Source organism: Aythya fuligula, chromosome 10, assembly GCF_009819795.1.
Source record: "Aythya fuligula isolate bAytFul2 chromosome 10, bAytFul2.pri, whole genome shotgun sequence".
Lineage (NCBI taxonomy): Eukaryota > Metazoa > Chordata > Aves > Anseriformes > Anatidae > Aythya > Aythya fuligula.
In genome coordinates, this window is record NC_045568.1 from 14,249,182 (window position 1) to 14,270,972 (window position 21,791).

Genomic DNA, 21,791 nt, shown 5'->3' on the forward strand with positions numbered 1-21,791 from the left:
GAAGAGCCCCATGATGTCACTGGCACCATTTAGAAACATCTGAACATCTGATGCAATTTAACATTTAGGTGGTTTTAACATAAACAATTTAATGTTTAGATGTCTCTTAATTGCACACTTGCACCTGAGATGAGGCTGCTTTAGCCAACTGTCTGTACTCACAGGGAGAGCAGCCCTGGTGTGGCAGAAAGCCTAGCCTGCAGCAACAGCCTGCCAGTGATTCACCAACAGAGGAATAACTTCTATTTCACAACTAGCCTTTTAGTTTTTTCAGCAGTGAATAAAATCCTCCCTGTTACATAATAAAAATGGATTTATATTAATGTTCCTGTTGTGATGACACAGTTGGATTGAGAACAGAGAGAAATCCTTGTGTGTTAAGCTTTTCCCATTGGAAAAAAAAAACAAAACAAAACAAAAAAACAAACAAACCCACAACACTTTAATCACAGGATTCTGGGCACAGCAAGTGGTGGTCTGCAATCGCTTTTACAAGAACAAAATGCTAATTTTAGTTTTGTTTTTAAGCACTAGTTTTGCAAAGGATGAGAAGAAATGATTTTATAAGGAGTCATTATTAGGAATTGCGCAAGCTAAAAAATGGGAAATGCTAGAAAGGAAGGTGATCTTGTAGTGAGAGCAGCAGGCATGGATGTTGGAAAGCTGGATTTAGTTGATAGTGGGACCACCCCTGTAACATGTACCATCTTCCACCATGACTTTGCCCTCTGTTTGGATGTCAAACTTTTATTGTTATAAAGGCTTTTGAAAATGAAAAGAAAATACAAAGAAGATCCTCTTGACCCTTACTGAATCACATAATAATAATGTCAGAGTTCCTGTAACAAAGTCCAGTTCTTATCGAGAACTTTGCATGAGTGGGTCTCAAAAAAAAAGTTATTGTCACTCTCCAGTTTTACAGAAGGGAGAAGCAGGGAGGTTAAGGAATGTACTTGCCACATCCAGCAGTAGAGGTGGGACAGGGCACAGGGGCACAGGCTTTTTTTTTTTTTTTTTTTTTCCCCCGATAACATAGAGGGAATCCAACAGACAGAGGATTGAACTGGTGATCTGCAGACTTTAGTGAATCACAAGGCCAAGAAACATGGTTGGTCGTTAGTCCCTGCAACCACATTAAATAGTTCTTAATGAAGTTTGCCATTTAAATTTTAATCAATGTCCAATGAGGAGGCCAAAAAGTCCTTGAGAAATTTGGCCTTTGTGATTTTCTGTAGACTATGTAGCTTCATAATCACTTCCTTAATTAGCCAGCATTACTTGGAGCCTTTCTTTTTTTTAAAACAAATCCCTGTAAAGAGAAAAATGATGACCTCACCTTTTATTTGCATTAGAAGAAGTATTGTAATATAATGAATAAAAACCGTAAATGCCTCAAAAAATTGTGCTAAGAACATCTTTCTCCGTGTTCTGTGTGTGCAGTTGCTATCCTGCTGAAGGACGATTATTTTGTCAGTGGTGCCGGGCTGCCGGGCAGATTCAAGGCAGAGAAGGTGGAGTTCCACTGGGGTCAAAGCAACGGATCAGCAGGCTCTGAGCACAGCATCAATGGCAAGAGGTTCCCTGTCGAGGTGAGTGGAAAGACATGTGCTTATGTTCTCGAAAAAAATAAAATCAGAATGTATTGCAGTACTTTGAGATGACTGTGAAATAGGGCAATGTTTCCTTCAGTGAACATATCACTTTCAAGGCCCTTCCGGCCCTCGCAGCACTCTATCTATCATCTCTTATGTGCTTTTGCAATGTCAGCTCTGAGCTCTCCTTTGCTAGCGTTGCCAGCTTTCGCGTCCCATGGGCTAAGTTTCAAACAGCCACTTTTCTGGTTTCTCCCATAAGCTTTTCATGTGTGGGAGGATCTTCTTACAAATATCCGCAAAGTGACCTCGTTGTCCTTCAAATCTTTCCTTTCCCATGATGCCTACAAACAAATAGCTAGCAGCGGTTTGGGAGCCATCGTGCTGAGACTGCCGTCTTTCATCGGCATTGCTTCCTTCCACTCAGGCGGCCCTCTGCGTACCTGTGTTCAGCTGCAGCCCCCTGCCTCGTGCTAGCAGGGCATCTCAAGGAGCTACACAAACAGCTGTGTGTTCGCTCTGCCTGTGCAGGAGCCAGCCGGACCCAAGCCAGCTGCACAGCTAGCATGGCAGAGCGCTGTGCCACAGCAGGAGCAAGGTATCAGCTCGGGCACAGCATCCTGTGAAAGCAGGCGTGTTCAGGGCACGGGGCTGGGCAGCCGTCAACAGCTGAGTGCAAAGATGTGTCTTCAGACGACAGAGAGAGTCCTTGGGCTGCTGGGAAGCCCCATGCAGTTGGGTCTGATAGTCCCAGGTCTGTCTGTGGGCAGTGCAACGTCTTCTTTGTCAACAGAGTTTGTCAATGCTTTTCACTTTATATTCAAGGGTTTTGCCTGGTGAAATAAAGCAGATGTTATCTGGAATTACCTTTTCTTATTGGTAATCAGATACCTGCTTTCAAAGCAGGTTGCATCCTGGTGTCACATGTGGATGTGAGCAGCTTGTGGGGTCCTGTGCTTTCACAGAAAGCTCACACGTGGACAGAAGTCGTTTTCTTGTCAACTGGGTCTTGCAGGAACTTAATTCAGGCCCCAACTTGCGATAAGGAATCACGTGTCACTTTAGCCGAGTCACTTTTTCAGAGGGTGGGAATGGGCTCCCAAAGTGCAAAGGAAGGTTGTAATAGACCTGACAAAAAAAAAAATAAAAAATAAAATCACTGTTTTCATCTGTCTGCTCCAACTGCCACACCACATGAATTAGAAAAATTGTTTTGCCTCCCAGTAATACCTGAAGCTACAGGTTGAATGGTCTGAGGCAGAGATTTTTTTGTTTATTTATTTATTGCAAACTTTTTCCAACAGCTTCTCGTTTGATGAAGCTGTGGTTTCTCGCGAATGGCCACCCTGAACACACAGAGCAGAGGCCTGTCGTGCTTCCCTCTCTGTCTCTGTTGTCAGTGCTGGTATTCATTAGGACCGTTTTAGGGAGGCAGAAGGAACACTCAGGAAGTCTGCAAAGCCAGTCAACGCCTCTTTTGAAATTTCTGGGAGTGGAGATGGTACAGGAGCCTGGGCCTTCTTGGTAGTGTCAGAAATAGTATTTCTACTTCACAAATCCTTGCGTGTGATGCCAAGGCTATTTGATACTAGCTTGACAAATGGATGTTATTTTACTTTGGGGAAAAAAAGAAAATTCTTAAAAAAATATTTTTCCTTTCATTTAAATATTCTTTATTTTCTTTTCAACTGGTTGGAATACTAATTTTGTCATCTTTAAATATTTTTTTTTAAGAGTCTGCCTTTCTGAATTTCATTACTGTTTATGAATGCTGTGCAAAATAATTTGCTATATCGAATAGGTTTAGTGTTAATCCTAATAACAAAAATGTAATTTTCCAAGTGATTTGTATTCATTGCAATGACATGAGCCTCTGATCTCTGACCTTTCTGAATATGAATGCATTAGCAGAATTCCCACAGCCATCCCTTTACTATTTTTCAAAAGAAGAGCAGTTTCCAAAACAAGCCTGTCCTTGTTGTTTTGCTATGTACCACCTACCCAAGATTTCCAAATGTTGATCCACTTTACTAAATCACATGCTGAAAACGATTTTTATGGGTGGATTTTAAAGGATGCTCAAAGTAACCAGAAGGTCTAAGGTGATGAAGCTGTGTTCCTCTTGCTGATACATGAAAAGGAGTCCATACAATTGATATTTTACATCTCAAACAGTAACTGTACATGTATGCGTGGTGGAGCTTTTAATTTGTAATCCTAATTGTAGTTCAGCATGCAACTGTCTGATGCAACCCTTACAGCCTGATGCTGGGAGGTCTGTGCCAGAAATACTGTACTTCCTTTGAGAAATGACATTCTGAGACATTTTGAAGGAAGGCTGGAGAAAGGATAAATAAATAAATCCCATCCTGCAGAAACCAAAGCCCAAATCTCTCTGATTGTTCTGGGTCCCTGGACACAGGTAAAGATTTTAAGGAGCGTGTGCAGGTAATGGCACTCCAGGCCTGCAGCAGTTACAGTGGTGATGCAGTTGAAAGCAAACATTTTCAGCGTCTAATTGGGAAACCAGATGTGGACTATGCAAAGCGCATTAGTTCCAAAGCACATCCCACGGGAATGCAGATAGATCAGCGTCATCCACAGACTTTGCTCTGTACACATGAAGTTTAGATGTTTTTTCCTCTGGGAAACAAAGTGCTTGCTGCTAGTCTTTTTTCTTGAAGAGGATGCAGAAACTAATTAGAAATGTCAGATATAATACAGAGCATTATTGTTTGACCATGTTGTTTGGTTTTTATTATTACAACTAATGTGTCAGATGGTAAGGCTGTCTACGTTAATTGGTTTCCTTCATTGAAGCCCATCTGGATCATATTTTTTTGTGATTTATATGTTAAATTAGTTGGTAAGATATATGAGAATGTCCTTTTGTTTCCTACTTTAAAGGCATGTTGGATCAAAGGCGTATTATCTTGCAGTACTTTTATGCATATGCAGCATATTGTGATTCCTTTTCAAACCATGGCATATGTAATGGTATTCTAAATGGTTTCCTTCATTATATGGTCTCGATTGCTTATTTATTGATCAGATTTTCCTTGATGATACTTTATCCTTATGAAGCCATTATAAGTTTGGCTTTCTCTGAAGTATCATTCAGGAACAGAGATGTCCGTGTGTCTCAAACTTTTGTCCACGGCCAGGTGCCAGTTCATGATACCATCCCTGGTCAGCACTGGCTGGAAGCTTCCTTTTTCCTCCTTCTTGCCATTTCAGCATCATCATTGGTGAACACAGTAAAGCTAACGCTGCGATGCTGAAGATTAAAGCGATACCATTAGCGCATTGCTGGGCGAGTGGAGCACAAATCCTAATGAGGATGTGGGCTCTGTGCCAGTTTAGAAAAAATCTCTCTCCTTTTTTCTTGAAGTCAAGAAAAGTTTTTGACATTGCAGTTTCTAAATTTTAATGAATTGCTGACTCCTTTGTATTTTGTTATTGTTCTTCTCCGTTATAATTGCTCAGGTTTTCTTTTTCTTTCTGAAGCCGAAGCGGTATAAATGAACATGCAAACGCTAGAAACCATTTAAATGGCGAAGTGACAGAATTACAATAAAGAAGAAGAGCTTCCCTCAGGCCAGGAGAGAACCCAGGTTCCCCTCATTAGAGCCAAGAGGAGTAATTGCAGACTTTAATCTCCAGCGTCACCGTGCCGGTTACCAGCCCTGCCTGCGCTGAGCTTGCGGCAGGCAGGGCTCGCCGTGCGGGCTCCCTGCCGGGAGGGAAACCCAGTGCTCAGAGCTGCACAGGCAGGCAAACAGCTGACGTGGCAGTGCTGTGCTGGCGGAGTTCACTACCACCATCCCAGCATCACTGTGATTTTGAGCTGCTTCGCACTCATTTTTATGCAAAATGCTGATTATTTCTGTGAAGAGCAGAAATCAGAAGAGTGATTTTAATCATGACTGTGTTAATTTGATGTGAGCTTTGGCTGTTTATGAGCTTTCTCTTTAATGGTGCTAATTGTCAGTTATAATGTGAACACCATTATACAGTAATATACAGTAATTTATTTAGTAAATGAGAATCTTATTCCAAGGACCATACTGCAATATGCCATAGAGACCTCATCCCTTTAATCTTACATGAACAAACTTGCACTGTCTAGGCCAAATTGGTAATAGGAACATCAACTTGGCTTCTGAAATAGCGATGTGATTTGGTACCCACAAGCACCAGCATGCATGTTTTTGGAGAACTCTAGTTCTCCATTTAAAACAAAAAGCAACAAAAAACAAACAAACAAAAACAAACAAAACAAAATCAAAAAACTTTTTACTACTAAAAAATAAAAAAACAACCCACAAAGCATTCCAGTAGAAAATGAAGAGCTAGCACCCTTTCATGTTGATTAATGAGCTTTTATGTTATGTTGATTGATTCATTTCATGAAATTATTATTATAAACAATCTTTTGCATTAACAATTCTTGCTGCTCTTTAAGCATGTTCCTTAGAAGAATTTCCATGTTCTAGTGGTATCTTTGTTCTCGCTCCTTCTTTGATTTTCTTCCTTTTCCCTTTGAGTTATACGTACTAACTTCAGCATTGTCTGGACCTACAGCTAGTTGCTCTAATTTGAATGCTCAGATCTCCTTGCCAAAGGTTATCAGCGTTCATTATCCTACCTCTCGTTGTAACACTTAAATTCTCATGTTTGATTGTCTGCTGTCTGTGATAATATAGATGTTAATGCAGAAGAAAAGCCGTGAGTGGTTGAGGATGGAAGGGACCTGTGGAGATCCTCTGGGCCAACCCCCCTGCTCAAGCAGGGTCACCTAGAGCACAGGATCGCATCTAGGCGGGTTTTGAATATCTCCAGAGAAGGAGACTGCACACCCTCTTCGGGCAATGTGTTCCAGCTCTCCGTCACCTTCACAGTAAAGACTGGAGCCAGTACTGACCTCTGGGGGACACAGAGCTACAGGCCTCCAGCTAGATTCTGCGCCACCCACCACTACCCTCTGAGCTCTGCCCTTCAGCCAGTTCTCAGCCCACCTCACTGTCCACTCATCTGTATCACACACTCCCTGAGCTTGCCTGTGAGGATGTTGTGGGGGACAGTGTCAAAAGTCTTCCTGCAGTCAAGGTAGACAACATCTACTGCTCTCTCCTCATCTACTCTCGTGGTATTCAGTGCCCAAAAGCCTTTATTACAGGGTATAAACCAAGACTAGCTCATATTTTGGGGGTGTATCCTGGCTGCTAGGTCTTCCTATCATCCCTGGAGTGTCATCTACAGTATTCGTCGAGGCTTTTGCCCATCTGAGGATGGCAGAGGATATTTACTATTTAATGTTAGGATTTGGGCTTTTTTCATTAAGATTTAACAAAGTTTTAAGTTTTACCTTGCTGTGTTTTGAGTCTTTAGGTTTGTGTGCATTTTTTTTTCACATACTAAAAGAAGAACAGATCACAGTATGTTTTCTTGATTTCCAGGAGAGAATTAGCACCCTATGTTGCTGTGTTGCAGTTAGGTTTATTATTTCTGGCATCCAGCATATCTGGTAATTGTAATTTTGCAAAGATCTCTGGTGTTGGCTTGAAGCACAAGTAAAGACTAATTGTGAAACAGGGAGCCAGTGCAGGGTTTATTTCCTTATATTCCATTTACTAGTTGCTCTTCAAATTTCCTTGCTTCCATCTGGCAGGATGTAGCAAAGTAGAAGTCAATAAATGATGGAAGGACCCAAAGAGGGCCATTGGGAACGTATCACAGGGAGAGAGTTAGACTGTCTGAAGTAATTTTACTGTAATATTCTCTCTAAGGACTAAATCTACAGTTATATGGGGATACTTAGAGCTCCCAGTGACTTTGATGGGAGATGTGCTGGTGAAACTCTGAGTGAGGATTTGGCTCCAAACCCATGCTGTCTGTGCTGTAGAGTGCTCGGGGAATTAGCACACACAGCTTATTCTATCTTCATCTCTTACAGCACCTCTGACTTAATCATTCAGACATGGAGATGGCTTGGGGATTTGCAAATTTAATTCTTTTTTTTTTTTTTTTTTTTTTTTTTTGTGTCAAACTGACATTTTGCAGGATTTCTAAGTCTTTTCTTAAATTTCTTCTGTCTCCCCCAGTCTCCTACGGTCTAGATAGCCACAGCATACTCTAAATATACAAGGTACTAAAAAGCAAAAAATGTTGCTCAGCCTTACCTTCCACCAGACTTTACCCCTCTTTGCTTTTCATCACTTTTAAAACTTGTTCAGATTTCCTCCTCATGAGGAAAACAGTGTGCTGCAATTTTAATACAAGAAGTACATGAATGTTGGCTGAGCACCTGGCTGAGTTTCCATCACGTTGCACTGTGAGCTGGGCAAGTCAAGCATTATCTTCTAACTGTTTTACTGTTTTATCTTCCTTAGAGTAACGGTTGCACTGGCTCCCCATACTTGTCTTCAGTTCCTCCCATATACTGACAGGAGAATCAGCTGAGACTTAAATTAATGACTTTATTGCAATCAGGGTTCCATTTTAGTGCAGAATGCTTCATCTTGTAGTAGTGAAATATTTAGTCTCCATCTGGCTGATCTTTTCTGCGAATGTCCTATGATAATTAAGAAGAAACATGAGAGGATGGTCTGAAATGAAAATATGTTTAGTGGAGGGGTTAGCCTGTGGGACTGTTCGTGTAAAGACCCAGAAAAAATTTAGGGACTTAACAGCAGTTTGATTTTATGGCTGCATCTTCCTGCTGCTTGCCAGGCCCCAGTAATTTCTAGAGTCATTGCAAATGCTACGATGCATCCGGAGTTTTATTTTGAAATAACTATCCAGTAACACGATCTAGATATTCTTTTCATGTTTGATGGAAATGTCCTGCTTTCCACAAAGGATTTCCACTGTCTTGTTCAAAAGGTCTGAGTCAGTAGCACTACACTGCAATTACAGTATGTTAATGATGAGCTAAGAGTTGTACGTTCTTCTTAACATAAATCCCTGATTTTCAACGTGATTAATTGGAACCTGGAAAGACTGACAAGGAGAAGGAGGATCAGATGGGGTGAAAATAAGAGATAAGAGGCTGGCAGCCAGCTCTTGTTGTAAAGGAGAGTTATTTTGAATAGGAGAAAAATCAATACAAAGGTTGGAGAATTTGACAGAGTTATAAGAGCTACTTTAATGAAAGGTAGCAGATTCAATAGGATTGTTACTTGAAATGTGGGATTGTCTAAGTTAGAAAAATGGCACTGTCTCTCCCCAGCTGTAAAGGTGAGCTCTACGTGCTGAACTTACCGGGTCTTTAGGCCACTGAGTTTAACATCATTCACTGTGGGCACCTGGGGAGAATAGGGAAAAAGTGTGGGAGCTTGCTAAATTCTGTTCTTCTGGAAGAGTTACTTGATTATGGGAGAGGAAGGAGGAAGGCAGCAGGTGATAGTTATTTCTGCTGCTTCACCATGTCAGGTGGCTATCAGAGGATATCTGGCAGGCCTCTGCAAGACAAGGGATGACATTGCGAGGAGATCTGATTTTCTGCAACTTTTAGTGGCCCTGGGTGTAAGGGGCAGGGAGACTTTGAGAGACTCGGTGGGGGGCATTCAGCAGGAACTTTCCTTGGTGTGTCTGTGTCAAGTCTCCTTACCCCAATGGTGATGGTGTTATCTAAAAACATGAGAGGTTCACTAAGTACTCAGTGTTGTCTCTTTCCTGTAGGCAAGTCTGACAATCCTGAACTTTGCAACATCTTCCCGTATAGGTGTATGATCCTTCACGGTTATTCCAGTAGGACCTCCGGAAATAGCAAAGATAGGTAACATTTGGGAAAAGACCAAAAAAAAAAATGTGTTAAGAAGTGATAATGTTTCCTTGGTGCACACATGCACAAAACAAACAAAAAAACCCTTAATGTGGTTAACAGGCTTGTTGGTAGCTTGTCTGCCAGTGTTTCCCGTGGAAGCCTTCTCACTGGGTCTCAAACAGTGGGAATAGATTTCACCAACGTTAATCATGATTTCAGGAAGCAAGCAGGAAATGATTTAAATCGTCTATTATACTGGTGCTTTACTGATTGCATTTTTGTATGTTTTTTTTTTTTTTTTTCTGTAGAATTCTAAGCAGTTGCTGTAATTTTGTACTGAGAGAATAAATTGCGTCAGATTTTATTTTTCCAGTTAGAAGATTCAGAACATTTATTCTTTTTTTTCTGTTTTACCATGTTGAAGAAGTATTTTCTAAGGGATGATCAAAAGCTTGCTTTAACCATAAAAAAGACACATCTTGCCGCCTGTTACTCAAAGGTCCAAAAAAGTTTTTATTAAAAAGAAATTTTATAAGGGTCGCTGAAAGGCTTTTTAATTCTGGGGGGAGGCAGGCTGTGAAATGCATTCACTGCAGACTGTGCTAATCAGTATTATTGTATTTACTTTCTATCTTGCCTTCCTACCTGAATCCCTCTGCTGTCTCTTACATTGTTTAAAAGCTCTTATAGTGTCTCTTCGCTGGGTTTCTGTAGCGTCTGCCCCAGTGGAGTTCCTGCTCTGGGATGCAGCAGTGCTGCTGCTGCTATAACCGCAGGCTTTGCAGGGATGAATTGCTTTGTTTTTTCTATGATAAAGCTTCACATGATGTAAGAGATCAGGCAGCAATATGAATGTAGTCCTTGTTATTTCCCCAGTTCACAGGCATTGTATTTTCCAGACAGGATGGGAAGGTTAACAAAAGTTGAAAAAGGATCTAAAACACTGCAAGTGTTTACTGTCTGGTAGAAATGAAATAACAATCAAGTGGTTGAAAAAGGTATGTGTTTGCTCATGCTTCGAGACATACAGCACTTATCTTTCTGTAAAGAAAAAGCAATTTGGGGAAAACAGTCATATCCCAGAATACGTGTCCTCTCTCTCCCTACTTTTCTACCCAGCTTAATAAGCAAAAATCTTTGTTCTCTAATTAGCTGGGCTTTTCAGTACAAGCCTCAATAGGCCCGTAATGTCCTTTTCTGTCACCATCCCATCCAGGCTGCCTGTCCTCAGAGGGGGCTTTCCTTTATGCTCTCTCTTAGGAGAGCAGTCAGAGCAGGCTCGTATTTCCAGGAAATCAGCAGCCTTTTCTGTTTCCTGCTCACACTGCCTTCAGCTTGCTCACTCCCTCAGCAGGAAAACCTTTGTTATAGTATCCCTTAAAAAGGGCTTGGGTATCGTTGTCCATTGACTATTCAGGAGTTCTTATTAAAACATAGTTCCTGATATACACATTTGTAAGAAATATGAATTTTGGCTTCCTACCAGGATTAGAAATAGCGTTACCAGGTGGGAAAGAGCTTTTCCCCCTGCAGTGAGCTAACAGTTTGTTAATAGTTTATTCAAGCACAGAAAATGGGACCTGGTCTGCCAAAAGACCGTTAGTAACTCCACAGGGGGCTGTTAATTGTCCGGGAAAAGACGATTGAAACTGTCTTCTGAATAAGTTAAGGATGAATCAGTCTTCTCTGGGATAGGGGGCAAATTTGATTTTTGAACAAACTCTCAGACATGGGATAAAATATGGAGAGACAGGAGGTACCTTCCTTACTTAACTCTGAGTGGTGATGCAATTTGAGAATTAAAAATATGCATCAGCACAAGATGTAGCACACATCTGGTTATGGATAGGAGAGAGTGCTTTGGGATTTGATCATGGCAGGGATAGGTCAAATTACTCAAGTTTTGTCATTTTTGTCTTTTAAAGATGTTTTAACTGGGTTCTGTGTTTTGAAATTCATGCTTGCAGTACTACCTGCATTTCCTTTTTACCTTTACTGGACTGCTGAAAGGGTGATTTCAGTTGATTTCAGATTATTTTTATTTCTACGTCAAGCCCTGCCATTCCTTCAGGGTGGCAATCTCTACAACTAAGATGATAAATTCAGAGCTCAAAGCCTGCATGCAGTGCTCAAGGGTTCCCAAAGAGTGACAGATTTAACTTCTTAAAATGTAAAACTACCCATGGATGAGTAGTCAGAATGACAGAAATCATCCAAAAAGAAGAGGAAACCTCTTTTCTTTAGTTTCTTATCACCTTGGTTGAGGAGGAAATTCTCTTCTCCTTTCTCTGAGGTCCAGAGCTTTGTAGGGCAGGCTCTTGAGTAGAGGGTGGCTTCCTGAGTGTTGAGTGACACATTTAATCTTCTGGTGGCACATACCAGGCAGCACCATAATATCCCTTAAGAAAAAGAAATGTCATTACATCCAGTTCAGAACACGAGATTGGAGATAGCGGGAAGGTTTTAAAAAAAGATTCATTTTAAATTCTTTGCTTGAGAGGTCTCATTCTGTTTGGGAGGCAGGAATGTGAGCACTCGCTTAATGAGCTGCATTCAAAAGATGAAATTTCAAGAGAATAAAAATAAAACCCATTATTTCCTGAACATAAATGGAGTCACCCATCCTCAAATCCTCAGTCGTGTCTTTCTCCTCAACCTCGTCTGTTATTTCTCTTGCTCCCAGTTTAACTAGGAAAATTTTTAGGGGCCGTTGCCTCGAGGAAATACCCGAAGTAGATACCCTCAATCATACTAGTCACTGATGTTAAACCACATGCTGTTTACTAAGTAATGTTGAAAGCTTCATGCTGTTGTTGCTGGCACACCGTTTATGAAAGGCCTGTTAGCCCTCCCACTGAACCATATGGTGATTTATCAGTCAGTTTAGTAATAGCAAGACCGAGACCCAAATTGGTCAAAACTGGTCAACAATGGATACTCCTTGTGTCTTCTAATAAAACGTTCTCATTCTTATTCTTTTTGTAGTATAAGGATAGCCAAACACCCAAATGTGATCCTTGCATTATTAGCAGTCACTTCAGGTGTTTTCCCATTGTGATTAAGTAAGATGCAAGTGGAAAGCATTTCTGGTCGTGCTAACACTGCAAGGAATAATTTGGCAGAAGTTGGAAGTGGAAAGGGCAGAAGAAGGGAAATAATTAGCAAGAATAATTTTTGGGCCTTGACAACCTGGTATGTTTTTCTAGCAGTGAATGAATTCACCTGACACCAAGAGATAGCCATCTGATAATAGCACTCATAAGATCAATACATCGATACGTTATCCTTGAAACAGTATTTTAAGTCTATTCTTAGGTTCATTTCTTTACTTCTGTAAAGTTATAGCAATCTGGGATTTGAGATAATGCATTCATTACTGTCTTATCAGCTCTTCATTTACTGTATTTTAATGTATCTACCATGATTGCTGAAGAAGGATGCTCAGTAAGCTTAATCTGCTTACGCTTTAAAAAGATAGGATGCTCAAAAGATTAAACTCAAGCCTCATACAGAACAGGTTTGAGAGCTTGCAGGGCTTACATGGCAAGGCGTTTTGTACACGGGGTATTTCAAACACACTTCCACACTGCTGGCTCTGCAGACCTCGTGGTGTGGAAAGGCGGAGAGCTGGGTACAGCAGAGATTTTGCTTTTGTAGATTGCGATTCTGCCCAGGCTCTGTGCAGCTAATAATGCCAAAATGTCACTAGGTTAAACCTAATGCTGCTTCTTTCTGTTAGTGTATCTTCCTGTTCCACATCTTTTTAGATCCTGGGGAATTATATGTGGGATTGTGATGCATGCCCCCGGACACAGAAATAGTGTGTGCATGCTTGAAATAATACTCATGAAGATAAGCAGCATGTGTAAATATATGTAAATACAGAGAGATATTTAGATCTATGTTTCCTCTGTATAGACTCACCGGATTTCTCCAGATGTGTGTGTTTTGAAAGAATTGAAACCGTACTGGAAATTTCATTGTTAATGAGTGCTGCTGTGAAGGACAGGAGATGTACAGCAGGACAGCATTGTTTCCCCGATTGTACAGTGTACGTGTTCTGTCTCTAGCAAGACTGGAGATCAAGTTGAAAAAGACCTATTTACCTAATAGCAGCAACAACAAAAATTCAAGTTTCTGATAAATGCTGGAAAGAGTTGCAGCGGCTGCCATGTGAACATGTCTCCTGTCTCCTGCCCCATCTCCTGGTGTTGCTTGGTGTTGACTGAGGCAGCCCAAGGGGCTCGGTGCCATCCCTGTCACGTCACCACTGGGTTCACTGCTGGGGGGAAAGCTCGGCACTTTAAAAAAATTGAAGGTTCTCTTCATTTTAAGCAGTTTGTGGCATGAAAGATGGAAGAGGAGATCAGAACTGGCAGGAAGCTGTGATTTGAATAGGACCTTCAATTTGACACATGTAGTGTCCTTAAGAGTGGAGCCGGAGCCTGGTTTCTGCTGACAGGTGTGGCGACAGCCCTGAGCAATGACGGGCACTTCGGTGAATCACTAAATTGATTTGATAATCACTAAGTGAATTTGCTAAGAGCGGGTACTATACACCTTCTTTGGGGCTTGGTTAACCTAGTGACAGCTTGTTTTAAATGTACTTGGAGGTTTTAGTTTATTTTTCCTTTGCTTTTCCCAGCGGAAGCTCTGTGCAGACTTACTGCCAAATAAAAGCAGCAGTTTCTCCTCTTCAGCTGTAAAACTAACCTGAAGACAGCCAGACCTCACTTGTACAATATAACCAGATAAAGGTGATCATCATCGTCAGGCTTATAACGTTTATTTCCCCTTGACAGGGCTATAGTATTTCATCACCATTGCCCTCTCTAGGTGGAAAGCATCAGCACTGCTGGCAGCCTTTGACTTTTCGCCAGGAGCCTTTTCTGACTGCCTTGCTCTGGTTTCCAGCTGCTCTTTCCCAGCTGCTTGCGTGCCCTGTTGACTTTCCCTACGCTTCAGGCACAAAGAGGAGATTTTTCTTTCTCTGGTGGCCCAGATGACCAGTGCTGCAGCACGAGGCCTGCGCCCACAGAGCGGCTGTGGCAGCCCTGTCAGGAAAGGCTGGAAGCACCCGGCGGCCATTTTAATCCTTGGCGTTCCTGCCTAACCTTTAGGCGATCCCTGCAGCTCCTGGTTGGATTCACAGTTACCTCCCCCAGTAGCCCTACTATTTACTGTACTAGTGGAAGCTTGACATAGGACAAGTCTGTCAAATTAAAAAGCACAGCCTCCAGCATCAGGAATACTTATTAAAGCTTATGCTAGTTTATGTTGGAGCTATTCAGAAGGGGGATTTTGCTTCAGGCAGTAATGAAAGGAGATATGATTTGTAGAGGTTTAATACGTATTTATTTTCTGGTTCCCCGGCAATTGTCTGTATTGTTTGTGTGGGTTCAGATTATAAACGTTTATGTTTTTTTAGGTAGCACTTGCTTGCCCAACTATTAAAAATAAGATTTTTTTTTTTTTTTGCTCATATGCATTCGTAATTGCCCTCTGTTCTTAATACATAAATTGAAATTGTGTCCTTCATACCATGATGCTCAAACGATTTTCTTTTCAACAAAGAGTATGTAATAAAGGTTAAAAATGATTTTTGCAATCCATGCATTTAAGTATACATTACTATCTGTTTTAAGGATGGATAATCAATGTAAAAAATGATACTTCCGTGTATTCCTAATAGGTCACTGTGTAAATATCCATAATGGAATCGATCCCTTAGGTTATGGCAACCATTAGTACAGAAAAGGGTTTCACAAGTAATGTATTAGACATTTGCCTTTCATACTTACACGTAAAATGATTATTTATTGATTATTTTCAATCCAGGTTAATGATGTTGAAGAGGTTTCGGTATCTCAATTTAAGGTACTTAAAGTGCGGTTCAAACAGAAATATCTTACCCCTTTCAAGAAGTTCTGACTAATATTTGATAAGTGATTTTTCTCTACGTTGTCTCATTAATATATGCATACATATACATTATGTATAAATTAAGGTTGTTTTGTTCAACTAGAAAATCTTGGTGACACGGTGTCAGCCTGAGGTGATCAGTTTTACTGTTTCTATAGTTTTGTGTTTCTTTACAACAGTAGGTATTGCTCTATTCAAACACTCAGGGGTTCTTCACCCTTCTCAAAGCATGTGTGAGTCTCATTAGTGTTAATGGGAGTTGTGCATTTGCCACAACAGAGAGGAGCATTTTCTTGCTGAGTGTAATTTTATTTTATTTTTTTTTAAACTGGAAGTGTTTCCACAAGTTGACTAATGGACACAGCTACTCCCTTCAGAAATACCCACATAAGCATGGGCATTATTATCTCAGGTAACTAGCTGAGCGAGTGGGAACAGATATGGCTTCTGAAAACAAGCTTATTCCCCCGGTATCTGCCAAGTGCCTTTTCTCACAGAGCTATGCTGAATGCATGGGGCCAGCAGGCAGGAGAGGAGAGCACCCACCAAGCCTGGCACCCCGAAGTGCTCCAGGTTCTGAAGCACACCTCCTGGGGGTCTGCAGGACCTCCACTCACTGAGGGATGATACAACAACCAAGCATCATTGCTTACTGTTGTGAGGTGCAGGCGCAACACCTACCTGTGCTGGTGCTGTTTCAGTAGTGAAATACCACCGCCCTAGGAGGTTGCTTTGGGTGTGTGAGGGTAAAAGGCTGATCCGGCTCAGTTGTGGCACCCCTGGGTGTGAGGATACAAAGGTAGCCCTGAGTAGGCCATGACTGAGAGAGTACTTAGCTGTGGAAGCATAATTACGAGAAAGGGAAAATATTGTGTTTCATTCCAGTTTGGCAGAAAAGGGGTTGCATAGCTGTCAGTTACAGTCGTTTTCTTTAGTGATCAGCTATTGGGTCAGGAAAAATGATTATATTTTTACTGTTACCTACTGTTTTATCTTGAAAAAACTAATTGCTGCCTAGAGCTGTTTAAAACTATGAGTATGAAAAGCACGTATAAAACCAAATTGTATGCTATGACTTGCTTGATTATCATAGAACATTTTGCATTTATAGTGCTTTCCAACTGAATATTACAGAGCACTTTGGCAATATTAATGAGTAGCGGGAAGAACGTACAAAGGTGTGTAAGTGACTTAGGATCTTGCATCCCATTTGCAAAGTGACGTGTCATGTGGATCTAATACTTGGTAGGTGGTGGTTGATACGTGGTGGCTTCCTTGGTTTCTGAAAGACAAGTAGTCCACAAACACCAGTGCATGTATTGGTCCTGGAAAAGCCTTCTCCATTTCTGGCATTGTGTACCCTTTTGGTATGTACATGTATGTGTGTTCATAGCCTAGCTCTCCTACATGAGGAAGTAACTACAAAGGGGAAGGTCTCTCCAGGCAGCCTGTCCCATCACAGTCCAAAGATACAAAGGATGGGTGAGTTGAGACAAGGACAGAATCTGGTTTTATTAAAAGTATAGAACGTTTTCTTCCTCCAGTATTTAACTCTGAAGAAACTGAGATCCAGAAAGTAACTCAGTTTCAACTCAATAGCATGTGTAGTTGGTAAGTTTGCTCCTGCTTGACTGTAAGGCACTTTAAGCAGGAGACAGAGCGCTCTGCAATGGCTTGGGGAAGTAGAGACCTTGGTGTCTGAGGAGCGCGTGTGGTGCAAATGCACCGGTCCTTTCAGAAGCAGGCATCTGAAGGCCCCTGGCACGTAAGCTCTGAGCCTATGAGGTTGCCACCTGCTTTTGAATAAGCTCTCTTCACTGGAAGCTAATACCAACCCTCTGTGCTACTTTAAATTCATGTTCTTCTTGGTGAGAGGAAAAAAAAAAAGATAATATTATGCCATTGTAGTATTTAAGCTTTTTTTTTTTTGGTGAGTCTCCTAAACACTTTCCTGCTGAAATGCAGGCCCTTTTCCAGAGTTTAAGCTTGCTGACAGGAGACTGACTCTTCTTAATTATCTTCTCCAGACCCCTTTAAATTAGTCCCCCAGGGGTCTGTGAACCTCATATTGAAAATGACAGCTTTAATATTTCCTTACTAAATACTTACAGAGAGTTGTCCAGGGATGCTGACTCACATAAGATTACGAATTCCTACTGAAAAACAGAAGTGCCTGATTTTAGGCGGTAATATGCGTGAGGGGATGGGGCACAGTATGGAGGAAGAGGAGAATGGCCATCAAATGTGGCCATGTCTTTATGCATATAGCAAACAGGAGAGTGTGGGAAGGGAAAATCATTTGAAACCATTGAACTCATGCATAAATGTATAGCTTTCAAATAGCTAATTTTTTTATGTCATAAAAGAAAACTGGCTAAGGCTGGTTCCTTTTTTATAGCCCTGTCATAAACTCTGAAAAATGGGGTTTATAATTTATGGTCTGAAACCACCTTAACTATTGCAATACAAACAGCATCACTGTACTGCAGTTTTTCTAAAACGCCTCCGGTGAAAATATTGCAGTGCCATAATTAACTAATACCAAGATCCTGTTTGTGGCGCTTTGTGCTGCTTTCTCCAGAAATATGCAGTTAGCATAAATCCTGGAGGCTCGGAAGATGGTGGTGCTTCAGAATAATCTCACATCACCATGTCAGTGAAGACAGTCACTGATACTGCCTCAGTGACTCACAGAATCTGTCCCATCGCTGGTTGGGCTTATAAGAGTTGCTTTAATACAGAAATTTATATGAAACAGATACACGTGTGTAAAGAAATAATACAGAGGAAAATAGTGTGCATGCTGCCTCCTAATTACTCTGTTTTCAGATATCTCAGCAACATTGATCTTTCAAAATGATCTCTTGCTGGTGGCATCAGTTTTATGTTGGAAAATATTCGTACAATTCTGGCAATGATAAACTAATTACAGACTATACATTTTTAATGATTTAATCTCTTGTCATATTCCTAGAGAGAAGTGATCCTGATTCCAAACAAATCTCCCATGCATGACCAAACACTCATCATGAAATGTATGGTTTTCATTAAACCCCGTTGTTAATACAGGCTTAGGATTGTTTTGTTAAAATGGGGAGAGGTTGGGGAGTAAAAGCACGCTGAAAGATTACTGTAATAATGCTGCAGTAAGCGTTTTGAATCACACAGAGCTCCCAGCAACATTCCACTGACATGTGCCTCCCATTACAGAGGGCTCTTGACAAGCCATATGTAATGCCGGAGCCACATGTGTCAAAGGGGCTTGCAATGGGTGGCAATTAGGAAGACACGTTCGTGTTCCTGATCCCGTGCTAGAAATCCAGGTTTGTGTCACTCACCCCATCTGCATTAGTCTTTAGGTTTAGGAATAATGGTTAGTGGGTCAAAAAGGAGCTTCAAGTGATGTCTTGATGTCTTTTTTTTTTTTTTTTTCTTTTTTTTTTCTTTTTTTGGTATGCGCTAAGATTTCTGTTCTGTGAACTGCTGTTGCGTGAATGCAATTAATACTTTTGTTGCCAGCTCCATCCCATTGCTGTGTGCCTCAGTGGGGGGTCTGCTTTATAATCCTGCATATAAATCCTACAGCAACGCTAGAGTCTGAGGGTGGTGCTGCAATGGGGAAACAAATGATATCTCCTTTGGTTTTTCTGGAGGGACTGGGTCTGTAATCCTCATCAGTAGCGGCTCGTATAATTGTGCAGCAGATCCAGAAGTAGAAGAGGGACTTGGTTCTCTCTCGAGAGCAGATGTCGGAGGTGTTGGAAAGATGACAGGGAAAAACAATTGTTAGAAATTTCTTGTACTTAGGGGAGAAATTTCAGGTAATTTCAGCAAGCTGTAAACATTCCTGCCATTTCGCTTGCATTCAGGTGCCTTTGCCCCTTCCCTGAGAGCTGTTTTGTTGTTTTAATGCCTCCAGTCTTCAGGAAGTCTGAAGATAAGAATGGCATTTAGAGGAGACATTTTTTAAAAAAAAAAAAAAAAAAAAAAAAAGCAAAAAAGCACCTTAGTATATCTGGATCAACTGAGTGCATGCTGATACACTTGTAAGAATTTGAGTCAGATGCACACACATTCACATCGCTAATAAAAAACGGGGCCCATCATTGCTTAACCCGGAGAGGTGCATATGTGGAGGGTGAACTTGTGGTTTTGCTGGCACGCTAAGGATGAAACTATTATTATGAACTCCAATTTTATTAATGTCCTGCAGTATGGAAGGAAGCAACAAATCTGATTTAAGTGAAGACATTTGTCTTGGCAGTGTGATTTACTCCAGGGTTGTAAATTTGACATGATGGAGACTAAAATGTACTGAAACTTAAATTTCTCCCATATCTCACTCAAAGTCAAATGATTTAAATAGCAGGATCTGAGAAATGACATGTATCCTTGGATGCAAATATATTTTGGTGCTGAATATTTTAATTTCACATCTGAGGAAATTTATCAGTTTGAGGATTAAACTTTTAGGAAAACAGGGGGTAGAGTCTCAGAGCATCGTGTGGGGATGCAGCTGTAATGAGCACGTTGCCATACGCTGCAGTGAAGATTTCCAGGGTCCACTAATGATAAAAATAAGCTTTATCAAAGGTGAAGTCTGCTTTGTTGAGACAGATCCAGGTAATACTTCTTCCCTGGCACCGAGCTTCCTCCATCTCATGTGCCATGAGAATCTGTTCAGAACAAAATATTAGTACATGTTAAAGACACAGACATATTAACAACCCAAAACAGAGCTGGGGAGGGGGAGACTCCATTTCGTTGCAGGCAGGAGGCCCCCAGCATGGTCTAACACCAAGACTCCTGCTTGCTCTCAGTCTGGGGGAGATTTTGTGGCATGTTTGTTTAGTCCAGTTAGGACCAGCTTGGGTAAGTGAACCAAACCAAAGTCCCTAACTTAGGACTCTTGGCCCTGGGTTTCCTCTCCATCCAGTGGTGACTTGCACCTTCTGAAGCCCTTGATCGTTTGCCCTGGGAAGGATTCTTCTCCTTCCACCAAGGAAATTTACAGGAACATCACCTTCTTCTTGCACATGTCAAAGGTGTCTGAAGTTAATTTTCAGGCTTTGACTTTTTAGTTATCAGTAGGGAGACTCCTTTCTTCTGATGAATTGAGCCCAGTGGGTATATGGCATAAGTCTAATTCTCCAATTCATTTCCAGAGTAGTGTCTTTAAAAAACCTCCATATTCTGGAAGTAAAAATGAAAGCTTGAGTTTAAATTCTTTTTATTATATTTTAAGATAGACCAGTGACTTTTACGGCTTCACCCTGTGATTCCATGAAATGGGATTAATTCCGTAGTAGCACTGGACCTGCTCTGTCAGTTCAATAAAAGTAATGTGGACAATTTCAGTCTATTACTTTTAAATTAACTCAGCCCATATGACTCTTCCTAATACACTGCCACCTTGTGAAAAACAGGGTTGCGTTTTATTGATTCATGTGATAGATGAGAATATTAAGTGTTCCCTGGCAAACAGCACCCCAAACAACACAAGGCTCTTAGGCATGCCAGGACTGGGGAACTAATTATGCTGAGACAGGAGAGGTTATTTTACTCATAAGTTGTAAAGTGGAAAAATATTAAAGCAAGTCTAGAGCTTAACAAAAAAAAAAAAAAAAAAAGAAAGAAAACCCACACCTCTTCTCCTTCCCCCGCAGCCTGGCTGATATATTTTGTCTTGCCATATTTTAAGTTGGTTTCTGAAAATGCAGAGTTTAAGAAGGTCATTGAGGAATGAAGAAGAAAGAAAGCAAAGCAGAGAAAACCTCAAGCCAGTGAAAACGTAAGGAAATGAAGAGAGGCCCTTGTAGCATAACACGCCTGGTATTTCAGTGCAGCTGGTAGCCCTGTTTCCCACAAAGGAGAGGGGTGAACAGGTATTGCCCCTTCAGCAAGAAAAACTTCTCAGAAAGGTTGCTTGTTAAAATTTCACTCAGTGAAAAATGAAGTCTGAAAAAGCTGGTGTGATGATCCTTTGAGGACATTAGAATAATTGTAACAATAATGCATTAAAATGTCACCAGGGGAAATGATTAATTGGAATTGTCTTCATTTTTCTCCTCCGTTTGCTTGCATTCCTGTCCTTAGTTTCCCATACAAAAAATAAATAAATAAATAAAAATAGTAACATGCAGTCCTAGCACTGTATGTGAAGTCCTTTATTACTGTACAGTGACATACATGAAACCTTGCTACTGACATTTGTGGACTTGTATGCCTACTCCTTCACTTGCCTTATTAATGTTTCGGCTTTCAGCATAAAAATTAAAATGGTGAAAAGCACTGAAAATTTCAGATTATGGCAGTGACGTTTATCATTCTCTAACAAAATGCATGGCAGCTTGTGTGCTGGCTGTTGGTTTGTTCTTTCCACCACGGAGAACCTAATTTTCAATTACTTTTATTTTAACTTTTGTCCTAATCTACCGAGGCCTAATCCAAGCAGGCACAGCGTACAAAACAAAGATCAGCAGTAGAGGTGTCCTGTGCTCATGTAGCTC

At 41.0% G+C, this 21,791-nt stretch overlaps 1 protein-coding gene across 1 annotated transcript in view; it reads left to right on the forward strand.

Annotated features, from left to right (window-relative positions):
* The window catches only part of PTPRG (protein tyrosine phosphatase receptor type G), a 397,438-nt gene that overhangs the window by 217,232 nt on the left and 158,415 nt on the right, over nt 1-21,791 (forward strand). Inside the window, exon 4 of the mRNA XM_032193863.1 lies at nt 1,441-1,589. Coding sequence (XP_032049754.1) covers nt 1,441-1,589 — 149 coding nt within the window. The remainder of the gene's footprint in view (nt 1-1,440; nt 1,590-21,791) is intronic.